The following is a 25,885-nucleotide window of genomic DNA, read 5'->3' on the forward strand; positions in this document are numbered from 1 at the left end:
GGAGACACTCTCTCATTAAATAGCCTTCTACTTAACAGACCTGTTCTTATTTCTGACTCTCAAGAGTCTCTGTAAAGCTAAACTTCTCTTCCGTCTATCTCACAGGCCAGTGTTTCCATCACCAGTGTTTCAATCACCAGCTATGCAAAAGCAATGTAATGGATTTCATAGAAGAGTGAGGGTGAATTAAAGATTTCCGTGTAGAGGACTAGGATAAGTCATCTGTACCTATCTAAACTAGTGAGTCTCAACTTTTCCTGCCTTCAACTCACCAGAAATTCAGATATTAGACAGCCACTTATCAGTGGTTCTCTATAGGAGGGAGGAGGGCAGTGGCGGAAGCCAACTTTGAGCATTAATGGAACAAATTTGAAGTTAATTCCTCATATTCATTAATTTGCTTGAATACTGAAACGAAATTTACAAATTATCCTCACCATCTGTATTTAACAGTAATGATATAAATTGACTCTGAAAATACCCAACTTTCATATATTACTCCATACCTCTAGGCTAGAAAACACTTCAAAAAGCTAGTCCTTAAAAGTTAAGAGCCAAAAATACTGAACATTTTTTAAAATAGTAAAACTTATTATGGGAGGCATGTTAAAACAGGTCTAGTTTGGTGTGTTTTTTTTTTTAAGATTTTATTTATTTGACAGACAGAGATCACAAGTAGGCAGAGAGGCAGGCAGAGAGAGAGGGGGAAGCAGGCTCCCTGCAGAGCAGAGAGCCCGATGAGGGACTCAATCCCAGGACCCTGGGATCACAACCTGAGCTGAAGGCAGAGGCTTAACCCACTGAGCTACCCAGGCGCCCCCTAGGTCTAGTTTTTTTAACAAGCAACACTTTTACATTGAGAGAATGTTAAGATATACTTACTGCTTACCTGTCCACAGCAATCAACTCAGAAATTTAAATACTAGACCAATATTTAAGAGTCAAAAAAAATACACTGCTACATCAGCTGATTTTTCTTTGAATTTAATGAGTTTACATCAAAAAATCAGGTAGTCATTTTACATTTAAGGAATAAAAATCTTTAAAAAAAATACAAAGAGTGAAAGGATTTTAACCAAGTTTACGCTTCTTTTTGCTATAGTTCTGAACAATTCATCTCATCTTATTGCAATGTGCAAATGCATCTGCAGCACCCATCACGATCAGGAAACTAAATTTAAGGAAGTACATTGTTTACAATAACCCTCAGAGGCAACTGATTTACTTTCTCCTAAAAACTCTATGGTATATAAGCATTACATAATAATGCTATTTAACCACCTTTTGTCATTAAGAACCATCACCAAAGTTTTCTGGAAACGAGTCCGCATAAGAGTTGAATATTTAAAAGGTGAAATGTTCCTTATTTTAACTTTAGCAAGATCTTTCTTTTTCACTGTTAAGAAATACTTGAGTAGTTTTAAAGCAAAAGCTGTTACGAGTAGAGTCTAGATAGCTAAAACCATACTCCTGAGTTCAAACTTACAGGTAAGTCTTTTGCAAACAGTTCGCGATAAAATATCCTCCCTCCCCATCCCCCACCCCGGATCTTGTATTGTTTCTTACAAAACTTTGGTCAAGAGTAGAAATATATCCAGGCAGATGTATGCGCCATACGAGAGCGAGAACAGTACAGCCCAGCTAATGACTTTGGGCTTTAGAAATAGAAGGCAATTAAAATGTACTCAAAGTTACATTAAGAAAAGCTTTCATGGGGTAATATTGAAACAGTCACAAAGGTTAAGAAAATACTGATATCAAAGTACAAATGACTACAGTGTTAAAGTAGACAAAAACTACTATACAAGAGCCTCTTTTAAAATTAAAAATAAAGAACACAACACATGAGTCAGGATCATTTTCCTGTTCTACTCATGAATTTTAGTCTTTATATTCATAGGGTTGGTTCTGTTGACATCTAGCAGAGTTTCTTATGACATCTGATGAGGTTTCATTCCAACTTCAGAGGATGGTCCTTCCCCAAAGAGCCACTCAATTTGGGTCACGTCTTGGTCACTGTACAAGTTCAAAGTAGTGCAGTATCGCCATGATGTGCTGAGGCATGAAGACGTAGCCTGTGTACAGGGCCATCCCCATGATGGAAACCAGCATGGAATCTGAGCTGTAGTTAAGGAAACAACTTATCTTTTCTCCATTGATTCCAAAGCAAATGCCCCGATCTTTCCAACTGTTTTATGCCGGAGTACCAGTTCACTTAATGCTTCCTAATATATGTCAAGAACTAATCATTATGGCCACTAACGATGTCTGGCACCACTCTAAGTTCTGTAGCTCACTTCACCTTCACTATCACCTTCCAGGACAGGTACCTGTTTGTTACTCTCCTTGTTACACTTTGAAACACAGACAGCTTAAAACGAAGCACAGAAAGTGACACTGTTCAACCTAAGAAATAGAAATATGTAAGAATAAAATTATATTTAATGATTTCAAAAGGTCTACCAACTTCAACAATAATGTATGAAAAAAAAGAAAGTATGATCCAAGAATTTTTAAATTATTTAGACTATTTGGCTAAACGCACTGGCTTTTAGAGTCTAAGCCAAGATCAATCATGTACCTACTGACACATAAATTCACAGTGCCTCTAGTATTAAACATTTATTATTATTATCACAAACTTTGCAACATCAAATAAAAGTCATCCTGACTGCCTAAAAAATAAACTTTTTTTTTTAAAGATTTTTTCGGGGTGCCTGGGTGACTCAGTGGGTTAAAGCCTCTGCCTTCGGCTCAGGTCATGATCCCAGGGTCCTGGGATTGAGCCCCACATCGGGCTCTCTGCTTGGCGGGGAGCCTGCTTCCCTTCCTCTCTCTCTGTCTACCTTTCTGCCTACTTGCGATCTCTGTCAAATAAATAAATAAAATCTTTAAAAAAAAAAAAGTTTTTTTCATTTATCTGAAGAGAGAGAGGGAATGTAGCAGAGAGAGAGGGAATGTAGCAGGGAGAGTGGGAGAGGGAGAAGCAGGCAGCCCACGCAGGGATCAACCCCAGGACCCTGGGATCATGACTTGAGCTGAAGGCAGATGCTTAACAACTAAGCCACCCAGGCGCCCAACAATAAACATCTGTATTGTGTTCCTTTCTCCCAGTTCCAGAGGAACGGAAATGGCAACATGCAAATCAGCAAGGAGTCCTCTTCTGGGGCCACACAAAATACTGCTAACAAAAATCATGTAAACTCTAGGGGCTTTCTGCTTTGCTGGCATGTAGCCATGTTCAAGGGAATAATCGCTCTGGACTGGGACCACATTCTATTGATCCATAACTTCACATCCTCTCTCTCTCTCTCTCCGTCCCCACTCCTGTCTTTCAGACCTTTCAACTCTACATACTAGTAGTTCCACAACGCAGGACACTCCTTCACCGAAAGATAGGGTTTAAATAAACAACGTGCTTACTACCAACTATTATTTGTATAACAGTTCAGTTGACAAACCTCTTTTACATATTATCTCCCTTGACCCTAATAGCTTTCCTGTGAAATGTTTGTCATGACAATTACTCATCCGAGCCTGACAAAACAGAATGACTCCTCGACTGACTGACGAGGGCCCTACAAGGGGTTATCTCTAGAGCCAGAGCGCAAACTGAAGCCACCTGACTTCAACCCCCAAACACGGATGAAAGTCTCCCATAATCATTTTCTAAATTTACTTTTTAGCCTCCCTTAATCCAGTTCTTCCTAAAACTACCACCTTCTATTTACTTCTTAATTTCTTTAAACACACACACACATACACATACACACACACACACACACACACACCATACTGCTTTCACATCATTGCCCATCACACAACCATCTAAATTCTACCCCTGCAGGCTAGAGACACTGTTCTCGGGTCACCAGTGGCCACCCATCAAATCCAATCCAAATCCACCCAATGGCTATCTGAATTGACAGCTTTAGTCCTTCCTCTCTAGGACTCTCCTCCCATCTCTCTCACCATTTTCCTGTGTCACTGGCTCTTTTCCTTATCTGTTCCTCATACGTAAAATAATCAGAGTGAATTCTGTGCTTTTGCCCAAACATCCACTCCACCCCCCACCCACACACCTAGTATGACAGTCATGCTCTTTAGAAGCTCTCCCATCTCCAGCCTGCTGATTTGTAACCAATCAGAAAACCCTTCTCTTTGTAACAATGCCCATTCTCCTCAAAACTGATCAACCAGCTCCAAGGTTAGTACTTCTACCAGGAATTAAGGAACACAGATTCTCTCTTTCCTTCTGAATATGCAGCTTGCTGATGGAATCCTGGAATCACCAGAGTCACTTTGCCTCCCTTGAAAAACAACAAAACTTTGGGACGCCTGGGTGGCTCTGTTGGTTAAGCATCTGCCTATGGCTCAGGTCACGATCCCAGGGTCCTGGGATATATAATTGGGTCTATAATTACTAGGAAATAAACAGAAAGCCTCAGCTCTCAAAAACAGAATAAACAATTCTTGATTCTGGCCAGATAAACAGAGAATTACTGAAAGTCACTTGAACCTAGATGCAAAAAATCCCAATTTATTTATAAGCTGCTCAAAAAAAGTATTTAATAAAAAAATTTAACCTAACCCTTTGTCCATAGCCACTTATTAAACTTTATCCCATGTCTCTCCAAAAAAAAGGTTTCTATATATTCTGATCCCATTTCTAATTATTTCCAGAATTAAAATAATTAAGTAGGCCTCTAACTGTATGTTTTCTGTACAATTAAATGTCAAAATTATTCCCAAAAATTATCTTAAAGCTCTAAAACATAATATTTAAGACCAACTTAACCATACAATGACACTTGCACGGAGTAAGGACATAATGGGACCATGAGGAAAGTAGCTTTCTACAAATGCAATTTAAGCAATGTAGTTTAAATAGTTCCCATGCAACTCAGTTGAATATTCCTTAATATTATGCTTGACGCCACTTAAAATGGTAGCTTTATTGACACTCATAGGCACTAGTTTTATTGTGATGTTTGCAAGGTTCATCCTGAGAAGTGTTCTCACAAATAGAACTAAACATCTACCATTTAGAGCATAGACTACTTATAATTTTATCTGATACTTGAATGGATTTCTCAAACCACTGCATTCTTTAATACACCTCTCACAGTTTAAAGTATCCTTCACACACTGTGAAATGCAAAAAATGGGTACTGGAAATACCCCGGCCCTGGAGGAAACCTAGGTTTGAGCTGTGACTCTGCCAGTCCCCGATTGTGTCAAAAACTCTCTGATCACCAGTCTCCTTGTCTATAAAATAAGGACACACATCACCTCCCTTTCAGGGCCAATGTGAGAATTATGAATCAAATCCATTTGGCAAAAAAGACAATACAATCCTTATTAAAACCATTGTTCTAGTGCTCAGGCATTTAACATCATGACTTAGACAATGTTTGGGAATCACCCAAGGTCACCCTATGACTGATTTGTTATTAATTTACAGTACAATTCTGGGACATCACGACCCCCCTGGAACCAAGTTTCTTCTCCATAAGATGAGGATACTTCCTACATTAATATTTTCAGATCTGACCCACATCGAGAGGGAACTTAGGCACCACCTCGCAATCACCCTTAATGTAATCTTCTGATTCGCACACAGAGAAAAATGTAAACAATCAATGTTTCGTAACACACATATGCTGGGAGGTAATACACAAAATGATAGCGTAATCTATCTACGGAACTCTTACGGTTGTCTGCAAATAATACATACATCAGCAGCTGTGCACAAATTAACCAAGATGGCATTCTAGAGGGGGCTACATGATTTGAGAAGTATAGAATAAAGTTAGTGAAATCAAGAGTATAACAAAAACAAAACAAAATCTCAAAGACTAAAAAAAAAAAAATTGTGTGTATGCTTATAACAGTCTCTACCACCGAATTCTAAGTGCTTTAGGAGTGAGCGCACCTTGGCTCTGCGGCTCCTTTGCTTCCAGCAGCAGGACACGGCTAGGTAAAGCAGGTACCTCATAAATCATTCAAGAACTAAGCAGACAGTGTGCCAGGATATGTGCAGGCACTGAAGATAAATGTTTGTTCAAGAACTGAATGAACAATCAGGTGTTACTCTGAACCTGGATATAACATAAATATTTTACAGGTTCTGTGGATTTAAAAGCAAATGAATTTAAAGATTTTGTTTTAAGATTTTATTTATTTATTTGACAGAGATCACAAGTAGGCAGAGAGGCAGGCGAGAGGGGGGGGGGGGGAACTGGTTCCCTGCTGCACAGAGAGCCCGATGCAGGGCTCGATCCCAGAACCCTGGGATCATGGCCTGAGCCGAATGCAGGGGCTTTAACCCACTGAGCCACCCAGGTGCCCCTAAAAGCAAATGAATTTAAAAGCAAATGTGAAACCATATATCATATTTTGTTTGCTGTTTCTTTAACAGGGATCCCCAACTAATCATGAGCTGGTAAGTTTCCAGACTCTGATAGGAAAAAATAACGATTTCTTTTGCCCATACAAGGGCCATCCCCAAACCTTTTCCCAGCAACTTAAAAAAAAAAAAAAATCCTGATAACAAAGAGAGGAAATGCTTTAAAGATTAAGTACAATACATCAGAAGCAAGATGACAGTAACTAACACTTTCTGTTCCAACCAGTAATGCACTATCACCGCCTACCTTAGTAACCTATTCACAGGATTTTAGAGAAACCAAAGTAGTTTCTCATTGGGAAAAAGCCAAAGACCTTTGTTCCAGCAGGTGTCACTTAACATCTCTTCACTAATCCAACTAATTTCGAAGCTTTAAGTCTCTGATTGCACTGTTCACTCAAAAAACAAAGCTAAAATATCACTTAAAACAATCCAGTCTTCTATTAGTCAACTTGCTTTTATAAAGTTAATTCTGAATGCTACTTTTATCCTTAGAAATACTCCAAAGTCCTGACAAATCTAATTTATTTTAAGGAACCATCTTAATAAAAAAAATCATTTTATAAAATGTATTATTATAGGCTGTTTTGTGAAAAGCAATAAAAACCCTAAGTGAAAACAATTGTCAACTACTGAATAAAACTCTAAAAAGGAAATATTCCTGATTACTATGGGTTTTTTTCTCCCTTGACCTCAAAAAACAGGATCATCTTATACAATTCAACACCCCAAAAACAAATAACCCAATTTTAAAATGGGCACAAGACATGAGCAGACATTTCTCCAAAGAAGACACATAGCTGGCCAAGAGACACATAAGATGCTCATCATCTCTCATCATCAGGGAAATGCAAATCAATATTACAATGAGATACCACCTCATACCTGTCAGAATGGCTAAAATCAGAAATGACAAGTAGTGGCGAGGATATGGAGATAACAGGAATCCTTGTGCACTATTGGTGGGAATGCAAACTGGTATAGCCACTGTGGAAGACAGTATGGAGATTCCTCAAAAAGTTAAAAATGGAACTACCCTATGATACAGTAATTGCACTATTGGGAATTTACAAAAAAAAAAAATGCAAAAACACTAATTCAAAGGGATACATGCACCCCTATACTTACTGCAGCATTATTTACAATGGCCAAATTATGGAAGAAGCCCAAGTGTCCATCAACAGATGAACAGATAAAGACAATGTGGGTATGTGTGTGCTGTGTATGTATGTATGTGTATACACACACACACTGGAATATTATTCAGCCATTAAAAAAGAATGAAATCTTAACACCTGCAACACAGACAGACCTAGAGAGCATAACAGTAAGTGAAATAAGCCAATCAGATAAAGAAATACTATATGATTTCACTCATATGTGGAATTTAAGAAACCAAATGAGCAAAGGAGAGAAACGAAAAAAAAGGAGAGAGACAAACGAAGAAACAAACTCTTAACTATAGAGAGCAAACTGATGGTTACCAGAGGGGAGATGGGTGAAACAGGTGAGGGGATTAAAAAGTACATTTATCAAGGCACCTGGGTCCTCAGTCAGTTGGCCAGTTTGGTTTCAGCTTGGGTCATGGTCTCAGGGTCATGAGATCAAGCCCCGAGTAGGGCTCCACACTCAGAGCAGAATCTGCCTGGGATTCTCTCTCCCTCTCCCCAACCCACTACTCTCACTCTCTCTCAATAAATAAATAAACAAAATCTTAAAAAAAAAAAGAGAGAGTACATTTATCATGATGAACACTGAGTAATGTACAGCATTATTGAATCACTGTATCATATACCTGAAACTAACTCTGTATGTTAACTATACTCAAATCAAAATTAAAAATTTATTTAAAAAAAAAAACTGGAGATCATCACCAAGAGAAGTGTTAAGAAAGTGTATTGTTACCAAATATATCAACTATCTCTTGATACTTTTCTAATTGTCTTAAAATGAAAGCAAGTGGAAAATACTGATACTGTTACAGTATGTGTATGTTAGCCAATTTGATATCTGTGGGTCATATTAAAGGACATCACACGAGCATCAGAAGTTAGTATTTAGCAAGTAAAATACATTCCCTGACCTTTCTGTAGTGCGTTGATTATACCAAAGTACAGAAACTCATTTTAGAAACTAAAACTTGATAACAAACTCTTTAAAAACTAAACAAACAAAAAAAGCATGCAGCTGAAACCAGTCATGATCATGCTCAATTCTGAACCAGTCCTGGAAATGGTTTGCAGCTCTGAGCCCGGAGACATGAAGGCTACGTATTACTGTGTACCTTTATAAATAAAGCATCTGTTAATTTCATGCAGATTTGAAGTCCCAGGGTCAAGGGGGAAAAAAAAATCCCATTGTGTTCTGAAATATAATCTGTTCGGCTGTTAATACATTTTGGAACACCAGCTAGCTCACACCTGACCAGTAGAGCACAGGAGCTGTACTGTTTCCCATGGGACTTTTCATAAATTAGGGGAGCCAGATTAGTGGGGAGAAGAATTAGAACCTTCTTCAGGAAACATCCTTTAGTTCAGTTGCTGCACAGGAAGGAATTCTTTGACATCTATCTTGGGTGGCTCAGTGGGTTAAGTCTCTGCCTTCGGCCCAGGTCTTGATCTCAGGGTCCTGGATTTGAGCCCTGGGGAGTTGGGCTCTCTGCTCAGTGGGGAGCCTGCTTCCCCGCCCCCTCTCGCTCTCTGCCTGCCTCTCTGCCTACTTGTGACCTCTGTCTGTGAAATAAATAAATAAAATCCTTAAAAAAAAAAAAAAAAGAAAGAAAGAAAGAAAGAAAAAAGTCAGCATCTGCCTCCAGGCTCCCTCTCCAAGAAGGCACACCTCTGGTCCAACACAGCTCTCAGCGAGGGCAGGCCACAAGGCCTCCTGACCTCCTCAGTGGCAGACCACCCCATCAGCACTCCAGAAGCCTTTCCAGTCAATCCTGTCCCCTGAGGCACCCTCCAGCTGGCCTGCCTGGGCTATCCAAGTTATCCCCCAAGATGCCAATTATTATTTCAGTTAGTGCTTGATGACTAAGTTGCCTTGACTTTGAGGAGTCTTCCCTAGTGCTCTTTTCCCATAAACCCTATTATTTGGGGATTTTTCAGGAACACATGATGTCCAGAAGTCTTGTTTTAGTAGTAATTCTACGCTTCATAGCTACTGATCATAAATAATATCTTTCTATCATTTCACAACTATTATTTTTTAAGCATTCCAATTTATGAAAAGAATATATGTTCTATGGTCTATTAAGTAGATCTTCTGGAACATATAGTTTTAATTACTGAATCTGAACGTGAGAGTTTGGTTTGGTTTTCCCCTTTTTTTTTTTTTTGAAGCGGAAGTATCTATTTTTGCTCCTATGTACCACAAATGTTACAACACTCAAAGCCAAGGGGGTGAGGTGGGTCACAAAGTCTTTAAGAATGTGACATGGTGAGGCACCTGGGTGGCTCAGTGGGTTAAGCCTCTGCATTCGGCTCAGGTCATGATCTTGGGGTCCTGGGATCGAGCCCTGCGTCGGGCTCTCTGCTCAGCGGAGAGCCTGCTTCCCTCTCTCTCTCTGCCTGCCTCTCTGCCTACCTGTGATCTCTGTCAAATGAATAAATAAACTCTTTAAAAAAAAAAAAGAAAAAAGAATGTGACATAGTGGAAGGGACCCCTGGCTGGCTCAGTCTGTAGAGCATGTAACTTGATCTGAGTCGCAAGTTCAAGCCCACTGGGTGTCGAGCTTACTTAAAAAACAAATATATATACATATATATGAGCCACAGTCACCTCTGCTGACAACTCATTGGTACCACATGCTGAAACACTGCAGAGTATCTCCGTATGTTCTGTCCTCACAGCCAGCCTCCTGCGACTTTGCTGCCCATGCGGGTACAGACCACTCAGTTCTTGTGTTGCAGTTTTATTCACCTTCCACCCTTCCTGAAAGCTACTGAAGAAATTAGAATATCCTAAGGAGTATAGATAAGGGATATTCTAACATTTTCCCTTAGCCAACCAAACATGGAGGCAGGGTAAAATAGGCTAGAGCAGAACTAAAGCCCAGAAGCCTCAGACAGACAAAGACAACTTTCCAGAAAGTTCAGATGGGAAAAGGGGAAGGGTTTACAGATCTTCAGTGGCCACTGTACTGGCTCCTAAAACTGATCTGACGATTATGGTGACCTGCTAGTTCCCCTTCCCACACCCGTGACAACTTCATTTCTCCTCCCACTTTACTTCCTGAATCTTAAAATCATGCATTTCCCCAGGGGTATAAAATAACTTCTGGGACAGCAAACAAAGGAATAATAACTAACTTGAGTTGTACTTTATTGCATGCAGGCAACAAACTCCTGGCACAGCTACAAGCCTCACCCATCTATCCACCTGTTAATCTGAATTCAGACATGAGACACTTTTCCAGCCTGGGCCTGACAGAATGGCTCCTACAAAAAAAGGATGACGAGAAGAAGGGCCTCTCTGCCATCAGTGAGGTTGTGACCAGAGAACACACTGTCAACAGTTACAAGTGCACCCATGGACAGTGGGCTTCGAGAAGCGTGCCCTTCAGGCACTCAAAAAAAAAAAAAAAAAATCTGGGAATTTGCCATGAAGAAGATGGGAACTCCAGATCTCCAGGTGTGCACACCTGTATCAGGCTCCACATGCCGTCTGAGTCAAGGGAGGGAGAGATGTCCCACAGTGTACCCATGTGTGGTTGTCCTAGAAACGTAATGAGGATGAAGATTCACCAACAAGCTTAATACAGTGATTGTCTATGCACCTCTCACCACTCAGAAAAATCTACAGTCAATACAGATGAGAACCAACCACTGACTGTCAAATCAAGTGATAAATTTAAAACAAAAAAAGAGGAAGAGACAGGAGTTAAAGTGTTTAGGTAACAATTTTTTGAGCAGAAAAATGGCACCGAGCTTTTTCTGAGATAAATTAAGTTTGATTTTGCCTCCTTGGCTTCATGATGAGGGTTGGCTTTTTGCCAATTAGGTTATGTGATGAAGCTTTCCTATGAATTGTACAAGAAAAAAAAAAGAGGTTTAAGGTTTTAACAAAAATATACAATAAAATGCACATAAGAAAAGCCAGGAATGATCCTTTCTGTCTAAATTTACTATGAAATATTTCTGACGTTAACGTAAATGAACAAGATGATATCCAGTGCAACATGGTTTTTGTTCCTGTAGGGGCTACACAAACAAAAAGTCTGAATGCCTCTGGGGTGGAGGCTTGCAAGTTATTGATTTCTCAGTTACACTTACTCTTCCCTCTTCAGCCCTTCCTTGTTACAGAGACTGCATTCATTTCTACAAAAGGAAGTTCAAAAGGAAGTGGCATGAAACAGAAAACACTGAAGATTACTGCCCCCCTTCAGCCCTTCCTTGTTACAGAGACTGCATTCATTTCTACAAAAGGAAGTTCAAAAGGAAGTGGCATGAAACAGAAAACACTGAAGATTACTGAGAAGAAATTCTTTTTTTTCCTTAAGTTTGAAGATAATGTTCAGGTTCTTTCTGTGTTGTTCTGAAATCACATTTTGTTTGAAAATACCTTGATAAATCTTACCAAAAGGTGTTAAACCGATTCGCCAAAAATATTTTTCTAGAAGTAACTTTCTCTGATATTAAGAATTTTTCATCGGGGCGCCTGGGTGGCTCAGTGGGTTAAAGTCTCTGCCTTCGGCTCAGGTCATGATCCCAGGGTCCTGGGATTGAGCCCCACATCGGGCTCTCTCTGCTCCGCAGGGAACCTGCTTCTTCCTCTCTCTCTGTCTACCTCTCTGCCTACTTGTGATCTCTGTCAAATAAATAAATATTTTTTTTAAAAAAAAAGGATTTTCCATCAAACCGCATGCTGATTTTTTCTGGAACTCTAAAGTGTCAAGAATTCTGTACATACAAACATCTTCTTCAAGAGGCCCTGATTAAGAAGAAAGTTCTAGTAGAAGACTCTGGTGAATTGGGGGTTTTATGGTAATTCCTTCTACTGAACAGCTCAGAGAAAGCTCTGCCAAAGACAGAGAAAGTGATCTAAAGGTCCCTGGCCAAAATATATGGTTTTTCTTAGTCAATTTTGTTTTGTTTGTTGTGTTTATTTACAAAAATATTTTATGTAGGAAATACACAGAGATATACAATTATTAAGACCTCCAGGACTGGCATGGCCAAATATATTCCTCAATCACCTCTCTACTGGCTTATAAGAACTCTGACTTCGCCAAACCAGGCACTATTAAACATGGATGAAGAGCATTTTCTAGGTGCTCATAGGTATTTCAGGAGAGATATACAAGAAACTGCTGACACTGATTGGCGTGGCTGGGGTGGAAAGAAGACTTTTAACATCTACCTTTTTGGTGCCTTTTGAGTTTTGAACCATGAGGATGTATAATCTATTTTTATTTACAATTTAAGAATTCATATTCTCTAAACTCTCAAATATTTTAGCATATTGAGATGCAAAGAAAAATTCCCAATCCTAGCTATAAGCACTTGAGGATATGGCAAAAATCTAAGAAAACAGATTAACTTGGCCGCTACTGAAATAGCATACACCATGAATTTTGTATTGCTCTTTTTTTCACTATCATGCAAAGCCTACCTCAATCCAAAATACCTACCTTTACTTCTGCCCTTGCTTCCTCTCACCACCCTTAATCTATCCCAAACCCTACAGCCAAAGTACATGTTTTCAAACTTAAATTCAGATTAGATCACTCATCTCTCAAAACCTTTTAAGGGCACCCTTTTCAACTACGATTAAAAGTCAAGGGGTGCCTGGGTGGCTCAGCCAGTTAAGCGTCTGCCTTCAGCTCAGGTCATGATCTCAGGATCCTGGCACAGAGCCCCAAATCAGACTCCCAGCTCAGCGGAAGAGTCTTCTTCCCTCTCCCTCTGCCCCTCTCCCTCTGCTCTTCGCCCCCCATGCGCCCAGGCACTCACTCTCTCTTGCTCTCTCCCCCTCTTCCCTCCCTCAAATAAATAAAATCTTAAAAAAAAAAAAAAAAAATCCTCCAGGATCTGCATTGACTCTGACCTCATCACCTACTGCTCTCACCCAACTCCAGCCACATCTGCCTCAATGGTGGCCTTCACACATGCCAGCCAGGCTCTGGACTCTGGCACTTGGCACTGACTGTTCCCTCCACCAGCTATGCTCTTCCCTCAGATTTCGACCCTGCTATCCCCATCACTTCCTTTATGTTTTATTCAAATATCCCTTCTCAAAGAAGCCTCTCCCAATAGCCTCTTTAAAAACAGCATTATGGAAACCATAAAGTAGGTCAGTGGGGTAAGAAATGTGCACTGACCTACTTTTCTGTGTTCCATAATGCTTACCACCTAGCATATTATACAATTCAATTAGAAAAGTTCCACAAGGACAAGGATCTTTTTCTCATCTGCTCAGTGTATTATTTCAAGGTACCTCAGATGACCTAAGTCAGCATCTGGTACCAGGTAAGCACACAATTATAATTAATTAATAAATGGTGAATTAATAAATGGCCCTAACCTGCTTTTTCAACTTTATTTCACACCTCTTCTGCCTTAAAGAATCCCTGTTCCAACCAGTCAGCCTGGTGTACTCATCGTCCCAGCACACTTTTGCACCCCAGTCCACACCTTCTTCCCATTTAGGGGAACAAAAAAACAAATCACTCAAATACCTCCCTGCAAGTTCTCTGAGCACTCCTGGGCCCTGTGTTCTCCCTGCCCTGTGTTCCAAGGCTCTTTCTGCCCAGCTCACTCTACTCCAATGACCCAAGTGTGGATCCAGCTGAGAATGTGTATAAATCCCAATTTCCCCTAAAGCCTGGCTCTAATTTCCTTGAAATCCATCTTCAGATTTCAAATCTATCCATCCTTGGGGCACCTGGGTGGCTCAGTGGGTTAAAGCCTCTGCCTTCAGCTCAGGTCATGATCCCAGGGTCTTGGGATCGAGCCCTGCATCCGGCTCTCTGCTCAGCAGGGAGCCTGCTTCCCTCCTCCCCCCACTTCTCTGCCTGCCTCTCTGCCTACTTGTGATCTCTGTCAAATAAATAAATAAAATCTTTTTAAAAAAATAATTTAAAAAAAAAACCCATCCTTGAAATCCTTTAAGTCCATCTTCTTGAAAACCTGTTATAGAACTCAGTATGTTAAAAATGAAAAAATAAAAATAAAAACAAAAACCTGTTCCAGGATGTTATTTTTTTTCCATTCAAAATGAAAAGAGCTTCAAGTCTCATGGAGAAATGTATATTTTTGTGGCTTATTTTCCTAGTTTATTAAATATTAAAATACCAATGAGAAAATTCTTACTGGATTTGAGTGACTCTACTCAAAAGGTGTGAGTACCTCCTCTACCTCCTGAACTCTGAATCCAATGTCTAGGAGATCCTGCAGGATCTGACCTCCTCTCCTGACACCCTCCTTCACTATGCTCTCGCCACACTGGCCAGAGGGCTATCTGTGAAACAGGACAGACATGCTGGGCAGACATGCTTTGGGACATTCATATTTACTGTCTCTTCGGCCTAGAATGCTCACTCCCCTGGAATTCTCTCCCTGCTGAAATCTTTCCAAATGCCCTTCCCGACCACTCTAGCTAAAATTGAAAAACACTCGCTCTTCCTTACTTCCTATCATCTTCTGGTTTATTTTTCTCTGTAACAGCTATAACAATCTAATAACAGTCTATATTTTTTTAACCTATTTATCTAGTGGCACTAGAATAAATAATGTTACTGTTTGTTCAGTCATACCCCCCCATCTAGAATAGTATCTGGCGATTAGGAAGTACCTAATACTTGTGAAATGCAGAATTCAGCAAACAGATATATTGTACAAATGAATAGACATAGCAATGCAAATTTTGTTAATCTCTGTTAAAATAAATCAAAGAAGTTCTTTCAATCTATAGCATTTTCTTCCTTTTAAAAATCTGAATTCTAAGAACTGATTTCTGTTCATCAGAAATAGCCAAATTCCAAAGCTACCCTAAAAGTGGTTTAAAATCAGGTCTCTTCTCCCATTCCCAAATACTTCTGCAATTCCTTCAAAATGACAAATCAATATACAAACAAATGTTCCTCAAGCACTATCTGTGTGTCCAGCACTGAGGTTTAAAAAAAAAAAATTTTTTTTCCTGGGGCGCCTGGGTAGCCCAGTTGCTTAACCGTTTGACTTCAGCTCAGGTCATGATCCCGGGGTCCTGGGATCAAGCCCTATGTGAAGTTCCAGTATGAGCTTGAGATTCTCCCTCTCTCTCAGCCTCTGCCCTACCCTGTCCCCAAATGGTGTGTGTGTGTGCATGTATGCACATGCTCTCAAAAAATAATAATAATAATAATAAATTTTTCTTATTTCCTTGAAGAAACAAAGAAACACAGACTATCTTTCGGGGGAATCTAATTCCTAACACAAACCCAAAAACTGCCCACATTTTGCTTAAAATAAAAGTATAAAATGTCATGGAAACATAAGAAGCCATAGAAAGACTGCAAATATAGCTTGGTGACGACAGAATAAATTTTTTTTAAAAAGGCTAAATAACTTTTATTTAGGCTTCAAATAATTTTAACAAGGTATTTTTAAATTTTCCACACCTCTCCTCAACAGCATGGTTATAATGTGATTCAGTGAGGCACTACAGGGAGTGTCTCACTAGTTACAAAACCTGTCTCTGTTACAAAACTTGGTCTTCTCCTTTCCCGCTGATGGCTGCCAGTAGGGAAAGGGGGCTTTAGAAACATGTTAAATCTTCTACTCTGGAGTAAGAGCTCAATGGACTTTAGTCTGCACAGGTCTGCTGTAGTAGTCATTGTAATACTACCCTGTACTTACTGGATTCACTTTACTGTTAGCTTCTGGTTTTTTTGTTTTGTTTTTTTTTTTTAAGATTTTATTTTATTTATTTGACAGACAGAGATTTCAAGTAGGCAGAGAGGCAGGCAGAGAGAGAGAGAGAGGAGGAAGCAGGCTCCCCGCTGAGCAGAGAACCTGATGCGGGGCTCGATCCCAGGACCCTGGGATCATGACCCGAGCCGAAGGCAGAGGCTTTAACCCACTGAGCCACCCAGGCGCCTCTCTTAGCTTCTGTTTTAATCAGGTGTCATATCCCCTTTTCCTGCACGGTAGAAACCATGTCTGCACATGGAAAAAGTTCAAATACTGGCTGACAAAGCAAAAGCTAATGTATCATTTCAAATGTAGTACTAGAAAGCAGATGATAAGAGAAAAATTTAGGATATAGGCCCTAGCATGGAAGGATTTACAAAACGGATTTTTAAATCTTACTGTTTCAAGAACCATTTATGGTGTGCCTGACCTGACACAGATAAATTTCCTTAAAAACATACTGAAAATTATTTTTGGTGACTCACAATTCCCTTAGTTAATTTCAAAAACCCTCATATTCAACTGGGATTGACCTTTCAATTTGTAACAACTGTTAATTAACTTCTAGCTATCTGAATTGGGAAACAGAGAAGCAAATTCAGATGTTCAGATGCCCCCAGAAAATGTGCGGAAGTAGTTAATAGCGAGGTATCAGTCAGTGTTCCTGAAAACAGGGACAACTCCAATTTATTAAAGGAACTACAGCAGCGACATGTAAACTAATGCAATTACCTTTTTCAAGAGTCTTTTTCTTAGTACCTTCGATTTTTTTTCAAGATTTTATTTATTTATTTGACAGAGAGACACACACATTGAGAGAGGGAACAGAAGCAGTCCGAGTGGGAGAGGGAGAAGCAGGCTTCCCACTGAGCAGGGAGCCCAATGCAGGGCTCAATCCCAGAAACCCGGGCTCGATCCCAGGACCCCGGGATCATGACCTGAGCCGAAGGCAGATGCTTAATGACTGAGCCACCCAGGTGCCCCCTCTCTTAGGACCTTCCAACTCAGAGGCCATTTCTCAGACCACCAGACAAATTTCTCTTACACGAAATTTTAGGTTGCTAGCAGTGACAATTGTTTTCAATGGAATTTTTAAGAAAGTATGTCTCTTTCCAAAACCATTTAACTAGCCACAAAATTATTCTATGTGAAGCTTACTAATTACTAATGAATTTATGAAACTCAATCCAATTCACAGTGATTAAAGCTCCTGAGTGTGGGGAAATCCACTTTCTCATTCAGCCCTTCCGCTACCCTAGAATGCAAACTCATCTCAAATCGATGTTCCAAACTATACAATAATTAAATGCCTGACTTTAACTCTAGAAGTTGAGTTAAAATAACAAAACAGCTGATAGTAATTTAAGATTGGCTTATGTCAAAAGCATTACATTTATACCTTGGATTAACTCAATCATGTGAGCTTTGAAATAAGTTTTGTTTTGGTTTGTTGTTGTTGTTGTTGTTGTTTTAAATACTTGGTTTAAAACCACAGACTAAAAAAAATAAAATAAAAAATAAAACCACAGACTACTACTACAGGACCCAATGCTAGTTGGTTGCAGTTCTCACTAGTTTCTTAAAAACTGAAATCACTTGGTCACATAAACCAATGAGAAGTCAAAAGCTTCAAAAGAGGGCCACCTGAATGGCTCAGTGGGTTAAGCCTCTGCTTTCGGCTCAGGTCATGATCTCAGGGTCCTGGGACTGAGCCCCACATCGGGCTCTCTGCTCAGTGGGGAGCCTGCTTCTCCCTCTCTCTGCCTGCCTCTCTACTTGTGATCTCTGTCAAATAAATAAATAAAATCTTAAAAAAAGAAAAGCTTCAAAAGGAAAAATCTACAGTCGCATTACATTTCAGTTCATAATTTATTCCTCCATCCCCCAAAAAGCCATCATCTAGGTTATTTATAGGACGCTGTTACTATTACTATTTAATATAGAAAAACCTTAATACCACTGACACTGTAGCATGTATCCACATGCAGACAAAAGCTCTACAGTGTAAAGATTTAATAAACTCTAGCAGTGGGCTCTACATTCAACTTCTGACTTAAAAAGTATCAATTTAGGGGCGCCTGGGTGGCTCAGTGGGTTAAAGCCTCTGCTTTCCGCTCAGGTTCCTGGGATCGAATCCTAATCAGGCAGGCTCTCTGCTCATTGGGGAGCCTGCTTCCTCCTCTCTCTGCCTGCCTCTCTGCCTGCCTCTCTGCCTACTTGTGATCTCTCTGTCAAATAAATAAACAAAATCTTTTTAAAAAAAAAGTGTCAATTTAGTGCAACATTGTTTAAATTCACTTTCAAGATGATTTCAACTGAGGGACACCTGGCTGGCTCAGTTGAGAAAGCATGTGGCTCTTGACCACTGGGTTGTGAGTTTGAACCCCACAGTGGGTGTAGAGATTACTTAAGTAAATAAATGTGAACCCCACACTAGGTGTAGAGATTACTTAAGTAACTAAATGCATAATTTTTTTTTTTTAAGAAAAAAAAAAGGGACACCTTAGTGGCTCAATTCATCAAGCATCTGCCTTCAGCTCAGGTCATGATCCCAGGGTCCTACTTGCTCAGCAGGAAGCCAGCTTCTCCCTACGCCTGTCATTTCTCTTGCTTGTGTTCACTCACGCTCTGACAAATAAAAATCTTAATAAATAAATACAAAGGAAAAAAGATGGCGCACCTGGGTGGCTCAGTCAGTTAAGCATCCAACTCCTTATTTCAGCTCAGGTCATGACCTCAGGTTCCTCAGACTGAGCCCCTACTTAGGATCCGAGCTGGGCATGTAGCCTGCTTAAAATTTTCTCTCAGGCGCCTGGGTGGCTCAATCGGCTTAAGTATCTGCTCTTCGGCTCAGGTCATGATCTTAAGAGTCCTGGGATCAAGTCCTACATCAGGATCTTTGACCAACAAGGAGTCTGTTTCTCCCTCTCACTCTCCCTTTGTGTTCTCTAAGAAATAAATAAAATCTAAAAAAAAAAAAAAAAAAAAAAATTCTCTCTCCCTCTGCCCCCCCTTTAAAAAAAAAGATGATTTTAAATGAGTCAAGAAGCATGTGCTTCTATATTTTAGTATAAATTTTAGAAAGATAACTTCATGAGCTCTAACCTATAGAACTACAACTACAAATAAATCGTGCAGGAAATCAGAACATACTTTACACTGAGACTTTAAATCCAAAGTACGAATTAAGTTTCTTACGTTCTGAAAAGCTTTGGAAACAAGTAAGATGATAAATTTCCTTGTAAGCAGCTTAAGATTCCTCCAAAGTGTTGAAACAAAAGACATCTTTGAGTACAATCTTATGCTAGTTCAACTAGTCCACTAATGCTTGGAATGAAATCATCTCAGTCACTCCACCTAAATACAATAATGCATTTACAAAGCTGTTCTGAAGCTACTCTGAACTAAACCGAACTGAAAAGGAAGCCGTGTAACATACAGCGTTGTCAAATCACTGTTGTATACCTAAAACTAAAGTAACACTGTGTTAACAATACTTCAATTTAAAGAAAATGGGGGACTGTATGAAGCAGACATGTTATGTGAAATGTTCTATATCGGCCCCCCAAGCTTAAAAAAAAAAAGGAAGAAGAAAGTTATAGCTCATTATTAATATGTATGCTGCAAGAATAGTATCAAGGGATGTCAACACCGACAAATGATACAAATATCAGACTTCAGAAAGCCTGTTCACAATCTTTCACAATCTTATTAAGTGAGGTTGTTTTGAAGTTAGATGAGTTAAGATACAGGCAAAGAGCTTAGCACAGTTGCTGGGCTCATAGTGAACCTTCAATATCATTAACAAGTATCTATCAGGTATGTATGAAAACACAGTTTCAAACACTATCTACAATTAACCACAAATTCCTTTCTTGGCTCGACTACTATGGACTGTGAAAACAGCAACTTAATGAATAAAACACACTCTTTAAACTCCCCATCCCGAAAACCAAAAAGGTACAACAGTTTTCAAAAACTATACTGGGGTGGCACACAAGTTCCCATGATTAAGAGTCTGGTAAACACTGGTTAGCATTCTCATTAGGACCAAAGTCAGCTAACTCGGGGACAGTTAAAGGTCAAAGGCGTCCCAGCCGGGAACGATCTGCTCTACTTACACGGTCCCTGCCTCCCAAAGACCAGGCGACTAAACCAAAGGCAGGCGCGGCCGAAGTGTAGGCGGGGACAAGCCTGGATAGACATCGCCCTGGGGGATTTCCTCCAATAGTAAAGCCGCTTCCACCTCCGCTCAAGCCACCCACAGGCCCCCTCGGATCTCTAGAGTTCTAGCCCCCGACCCTCCCCAACCGCGGGAGCGCCGCCCCCGCCCGAGACCTCCGCCCCGCGTGCCCGCAGCGAAGAGGCGAGTCCGCACGCGCGCCGTCCCCGCAGGGCCGCCTCTCCGCCCTCCGCCCCCCAGCCTCCACCCCGTACCCCCTGGCGCCTGGGCCCGGGAAGATGCGGCCCGGGCACCCGCTTGCCCACCCCGGCCCCCGCGCGCGCCGCCTGGGCAGGATACTGAACACAGTCCGCTCCCAGGGCTCCAGCATGTAGAGCGCCGTGACCAGCAGATACTGGTAGTAGAACCAGGACATTTGCTTCCAGGCCCGCGCCAGCGCCATGCCCTCCGCACACCTCCCTCGTTGAGGCCGAGCGTCAGTCTGGCCCGCCAGCCTCCGGTTAGCGTCCTCCAGCCCCCGGCCGCGAGGCCCGCCCGCCCGCCACCATGCGCCTATTGGCCGGTCCGGCCCGGCGCGTCACCCGTGGGCACGCCCAGCCCCGCGCGCCCCCGGGCCGCCTGCTGCGAGCCCCGCGCGCCCCCGGACCGCCTGCTGCGAGCCCCGCCCGGCCGGCGCTCATTGGCCCACGTGAGGCCACGCGTCGTGCCCGCCCCTTCCCCGGTTTCCCCCTCTGCGGGCCGCGCCCAAGGGAGCGGGAGAACAGTCTGCGCGAGAGCGCAGGCAGTGCGCTGCCGGCCGCGCCCTGCCGGCTGCGCCCTAGCCGCCCTGCCTCGCCCGGCGGTTGGTGGGCGGGGAGTTAGTCCCGGCGGGGTCGCGGCGCCGGAGCCAGCCGAGGCCACCCGGGGGTGGTCGGTACCTGTGGCGCGACCCAGAAACGCTCGTTGAAGACATATTTGTGAAATATCTGGCGTCCTACTGGGCAAGGGGATTACAGGGGTGAACGGGAACGTAGAGGAGGTTCCTTACCTAGCGCAGGGTACGATCTAGCGGGGGCGACGGGCACTAACCATACGAATGCAAGTCCTAGCTATGATGAGTGCAGAGAGAATAAGGTGCTCTTGAGGGTGGCGAGGCGGACGTCACCTAGTCAGGTCAGGGAAGGCGTCTCTGAAGAAGTGATGCACACATTGCCTGCTTCCTCCCTATCCCGGCTCGCGCGCACACATACACACAAACACCCACATCGACCAGCATACCCACCCCATGCACTCCTTAACCTAAAGATAAAGATTACCTTAACTATATCTATCCTCGTACCTCTTTTAGTGGCCATAGGTACCCGGTAGGTCAAGGCCAGGAAAACGACGCTGATCTGGGGGTTCTGTAGGTGACAGGCTGCTTGAGATCCGTCTGTAGGCATGGGGAAGCCCTTGTAAATGTCCAGATCTTTCCACTGGCAGATGGGTCGGCAGTATTGCCCTCACCTTCAGGAACAAGATAAACAGCGTGTGAAATGACAATTAAATGGCCTGCTGTTTAAATGCGAAGAAATTTCTTTTAACTATCCTACCGCTTAAACTTTAAAACTTTCATGGTTGATCATTTTTATTTATTCATTTAGAAATATCATCAGCTGCTGTTTATGAGCTAAATATTGGGGATAGCCAGCTAGACAGAGATCTGCCTTCATAAAGGACCCAGTCTACTAAGGATGAGAAGCAAGTTAACTGATGACAGTGAGACGTAGTGAAGGGTAGTTTTATGTTCTGTGTAGGCTGCCATGAAGGCCCAGCGAAAATCAGACTGGGAGTGTAAAAGGCTTCTGGGGAATAGTAATTGAGCTTAGTATTGAAAGAAATGTAGAAATGGCAGCATAAATGAGTTTAGAGAGGAGAGGGTAAGACAGATATTCCAAGGCACATGGAACCATTACAGGAAGGTGGGACGCTTTTAAAGACTGGAAAAGCTTTCACGTGGCTGATGCAAAAAGAATGCATAGTCAGTAGCAGGAGATAGAGCTAGATAATGAACAGGGACCACATCCTGAAGCACCTTGGGTAAGAAGCCAAGGAATTTTTACCTGGATGTACAAAAGTTAAAGAGCCAGTGGCTTAATAAGATTAAACAAGCCTTGGGAGTGGACAGTCACCGAGAAGACACTAAAAAAAAGAGATAGGTTCTCACAGAGGGAGAACCTATCAATGCAAGCAATTATAACCCATATGCCCTCCGGGTCTCCTTACCCTTAAGAGATCTAAGTACATTTGGCCTTCCCATTTCTGAATCTTAACTGTGTTGGGCTTCTCTCTGTCCTCATTCCTCTCCAAAGTATTTCTTTTCAGATCTGTTTGGGTATGTGCAAGCTTTGTCCCTTTTTCTACAAGAACTCCAAATACCTCAGCACTTAGTGATGCTCAGTTAAGTTTACCCAGGATTGGAAGATCACCATAGCGAGCTACCCTTCCCTCACTGGGCCAGCTCCCTCACTGCCATTCCCACCACATGGTTCTCCCCAACTTTTGTAGTCCCTCAATCCACAGCATCTCTTTGGGAGTACAGCCCTACCAAACCGATCTGTATCCCTCACCTTCCCTGGGAATCTAGGGAACAAAAATTCCTTCATCATACTATTACTGACAACTGACTAGAAACGGGGAAAAGAGACTAGGATCCTAGATGATGACAATATTCAGAAAGCATCCAGAGGAAGAAGCTTGGCTGAAAAGACGTGAATTTTGTTACGATGAGGCTGAGGCCCCCTGAGGCTGGGGGACATTTAGTGGGCAGTTGGGCATATGGGCCTAGAACTTGGAAGAGAAGCCTGAACAGGACCTAGAGGAAAGTGAGTTTTCAATAAGACCCTATTAATTGCAGCTGTGATTGCAGATAAGGTCACCCAGGGAAAGCACACAGCACGGGGAAAACAGTACACAATAAACCCAGTCACTCGGGCATTTACGGGAGGAGAGTCCAAAGGGAGCCAATAAATTGCACTCAAGAGAAGCTGAGATCTGATAGCAAAGAGCAGGGACCTATGGGAGCAGCCAAGAAAAGAAGGGACAGCCAGGAGATCAAGTGGCTCAGAGAGGACAAGCAAAAGGAGGAAGGGAAGGACCAATTTGTTTTGTCCACTTGGGGCTCAACTAATGACTCATTCATTGTGGAATGATTGGGGCAAAAACCGGATTAGAGAGGGAGCCGGGAAGTCAGGAGACAAGGGAGCAAATCAGATTTATCTTTGCTGGAAGTTTGCCTGGGAAGAGAAAAAGATAGGATGGTACTAAGGGTATTTGTCGTGTTTGATTTTCAGATGGGAGAGGTGTGAGCAAGTTTATGGGCTTAAAGATGCAGGTGATCAGGGTAATGCTGGCTTCATAAAAAGAGTCTGGAAGTTTTCCTTCTGCTTCAATTTTTTGAAACAGCTTCAGGAAAATAGGTGTTATTTCTTCTTTGAAAGTTTGGTAGAATTCCCCAGGGAATCCCTCAGGTCCTGGGCTCTTGTTTTTGGGGAGGTTTTTGATCACTGCTTCAATCTCGTTACTGGATATCGGTGTATTCAGGTTGTCAATTTCTTCCTGGTCCAATTTTGGGAGTTTATAGTTTTCCAGGAATGCATCCATTTCATCTAGGTTGCTTAGCTTATTGGCATATAACTGTTGGTAATAATTTCTGATGATTGTTTCTACTTCCTTGGTGTTCGTTGTGATCTCTCCCTTTTCATTCATAATTTTATTAATTTGGGCTTTCTCTCTTTTCTTTTGGATTAGTGTTGCCAATGGTTTATCAATCTTATACTTTTAATGCCATTCTGATCAAATTCCACCGGTATTTGTCAAAGTGCTGGAGCAAATAATCCTAAAATTTGTATGGAATCAGAAGAGACCCCAAATCGCTAAGGAAATGGTGAAAAACAAAAACAAAACTGGCGGCATCACATTACCTGGTTTCAAGCTTTACTACAAAGCTGTGATCACCAAGACAGCATGGTACTGGCATAAAAACAGACACATAGACCAGTGGAACAGAGTAGAGAGCCCAGATATGGACCCTCAACTCTATGGTCAAATAATCTTTGACAAAACAGGAAAAAATATACAGTGGAAAAAAGACAGTCTCTTCAATAAATGGCGCTGGGAAAACTGGACAGCTATATGTAGAAGAATGAAACGCCACCATTCTCTTACACCGTACACAAAGATAAACTCGAAATGGATAAAAGACCTCAACGTGAGACAGGAATCCATCAGAATCCTAGAGAAGAACATAGGCAGTAACCTCTTCAATATCAACCACAGCAACTTCTTTCAAGATATGTCTCCAAAGGCAAAGGAAACAAAAGCGAAAATGAATTTTTGGGACTTCATCAAGATCAAAAGCTTCTGCTCAGCAAAGGAAACAGTCTACAAAACAAAGAGGCAACCCACGGAATGGGAGAAGATATTTGCAAATGACAGTACAGACAAAAGGTTGATATCCAGGATCTATAAAGAACTCCTCAAACACACACAAAATAGACAATCATATCAAAAAATGGACAGAAGATATGAACAGACACTTCTCCAAAGAAGACATACAAGTGGCTATCAGACACATGAAAAAATGTTCATCATCACTAGCCATCAGGGAGATTCAAATTAAAACCACATTGAGATACCACCTTACACCAGTTAGAATGGCCCAAATTAGCAAGACAGGAAACAACGTGTGTTGGAGAGGATGTGGAGAAAGGGGAACCCTCTAACACTGTTGGTGGGAATGCAAGTTGGTGCAGCCACTTTGGAGAACAGTGTGGAGATTCCTCAAGAAATTAAAAATAGAGCTTCCCTATGACCCTGCAATTACACTGCTGGGTATTTACCCCAAAGATACAGATGTAGTGAAAAGAAGGGCCATCTGTACCCCAATGTTTATAGCAGCAATGGCCATGGTCACCACACTGTGGAAAGAACCAAGATGCCCTTCAACGGACGAATGGATAAGGAAGATGTGGTCCATATATACGATGGAGTATTATGCCTCCATCAGAAAGGATGAATACCCAACTTTTGTAGCAACATGGACGGGACTGGAAGAGATTATGCTGAGCAAAATAAGTCAAGCAGAGAGAGTCAACTATCATATGGTTTCACTTATTTGTGGAGCATAACAAAGAACATGGAGGACATGGGGAGATGGAAAGGAGAAGGGAGTTGAGGGAAATTGGAAGGGGAGATGAACCATGAGAGACTATGGACTCTGAAAAACAACCTGAGGGTTTTGAAGGGGTAGGGAGTGGGAGGTTGGGGGAACCAGGTGGTGGGTAATAGGGAGGGCACGTATTGCATGGAGCACTGGGTGTGGTGCAAAAACAATGAATACTGTTATGCTGAAAAGAAATTAAAAAAATAAATAAATAAAGATAC

At 41.6% G+C, this 25,885-nt stretch overlaps 1 protein-coding gene across 1 annotated transcript; it reads right to left on the reverse strand.

The window, feature by feature from the left end:
- Positions 1-968: 968 nt before the first annotated feature.
- Positions 969-20,987, reverse strand: SPTSSA (serine palmitoyltransferase small subunit A). Its single transcript, XM_046007181.1, has 2 exons — positions 20,822-20,987; positions 969-2,117 (listed from the first exon to the last, which is right to left on the reverse strand). Exons 1-2 carry the CDS (start codon positions 20,922-20,924, stop codon positions 2,014-2,016), a joined length of 207 nt encoding a protein of 68 aa, XP_045863137.1. The 5' UTR covers positions 20,925-20,987; the 3' UTR covers positions 969-2,013.
- Between the last annotated feature and the right edge of the window lie 4,898 nt (positions 20,988-25,885).

This window comes from Meles meles, chromosome 6 (assembly GCF_922984935.1).
Source record: "Meles meles chromosome 6, mMelMel3.1 paternal haplotype, whole genome shotgun sequence".
NCBI lineage: Eukaryota > Metazoa > Chordata > Mammalia > Carnivora > Mustelidae > Meles > Meles meles.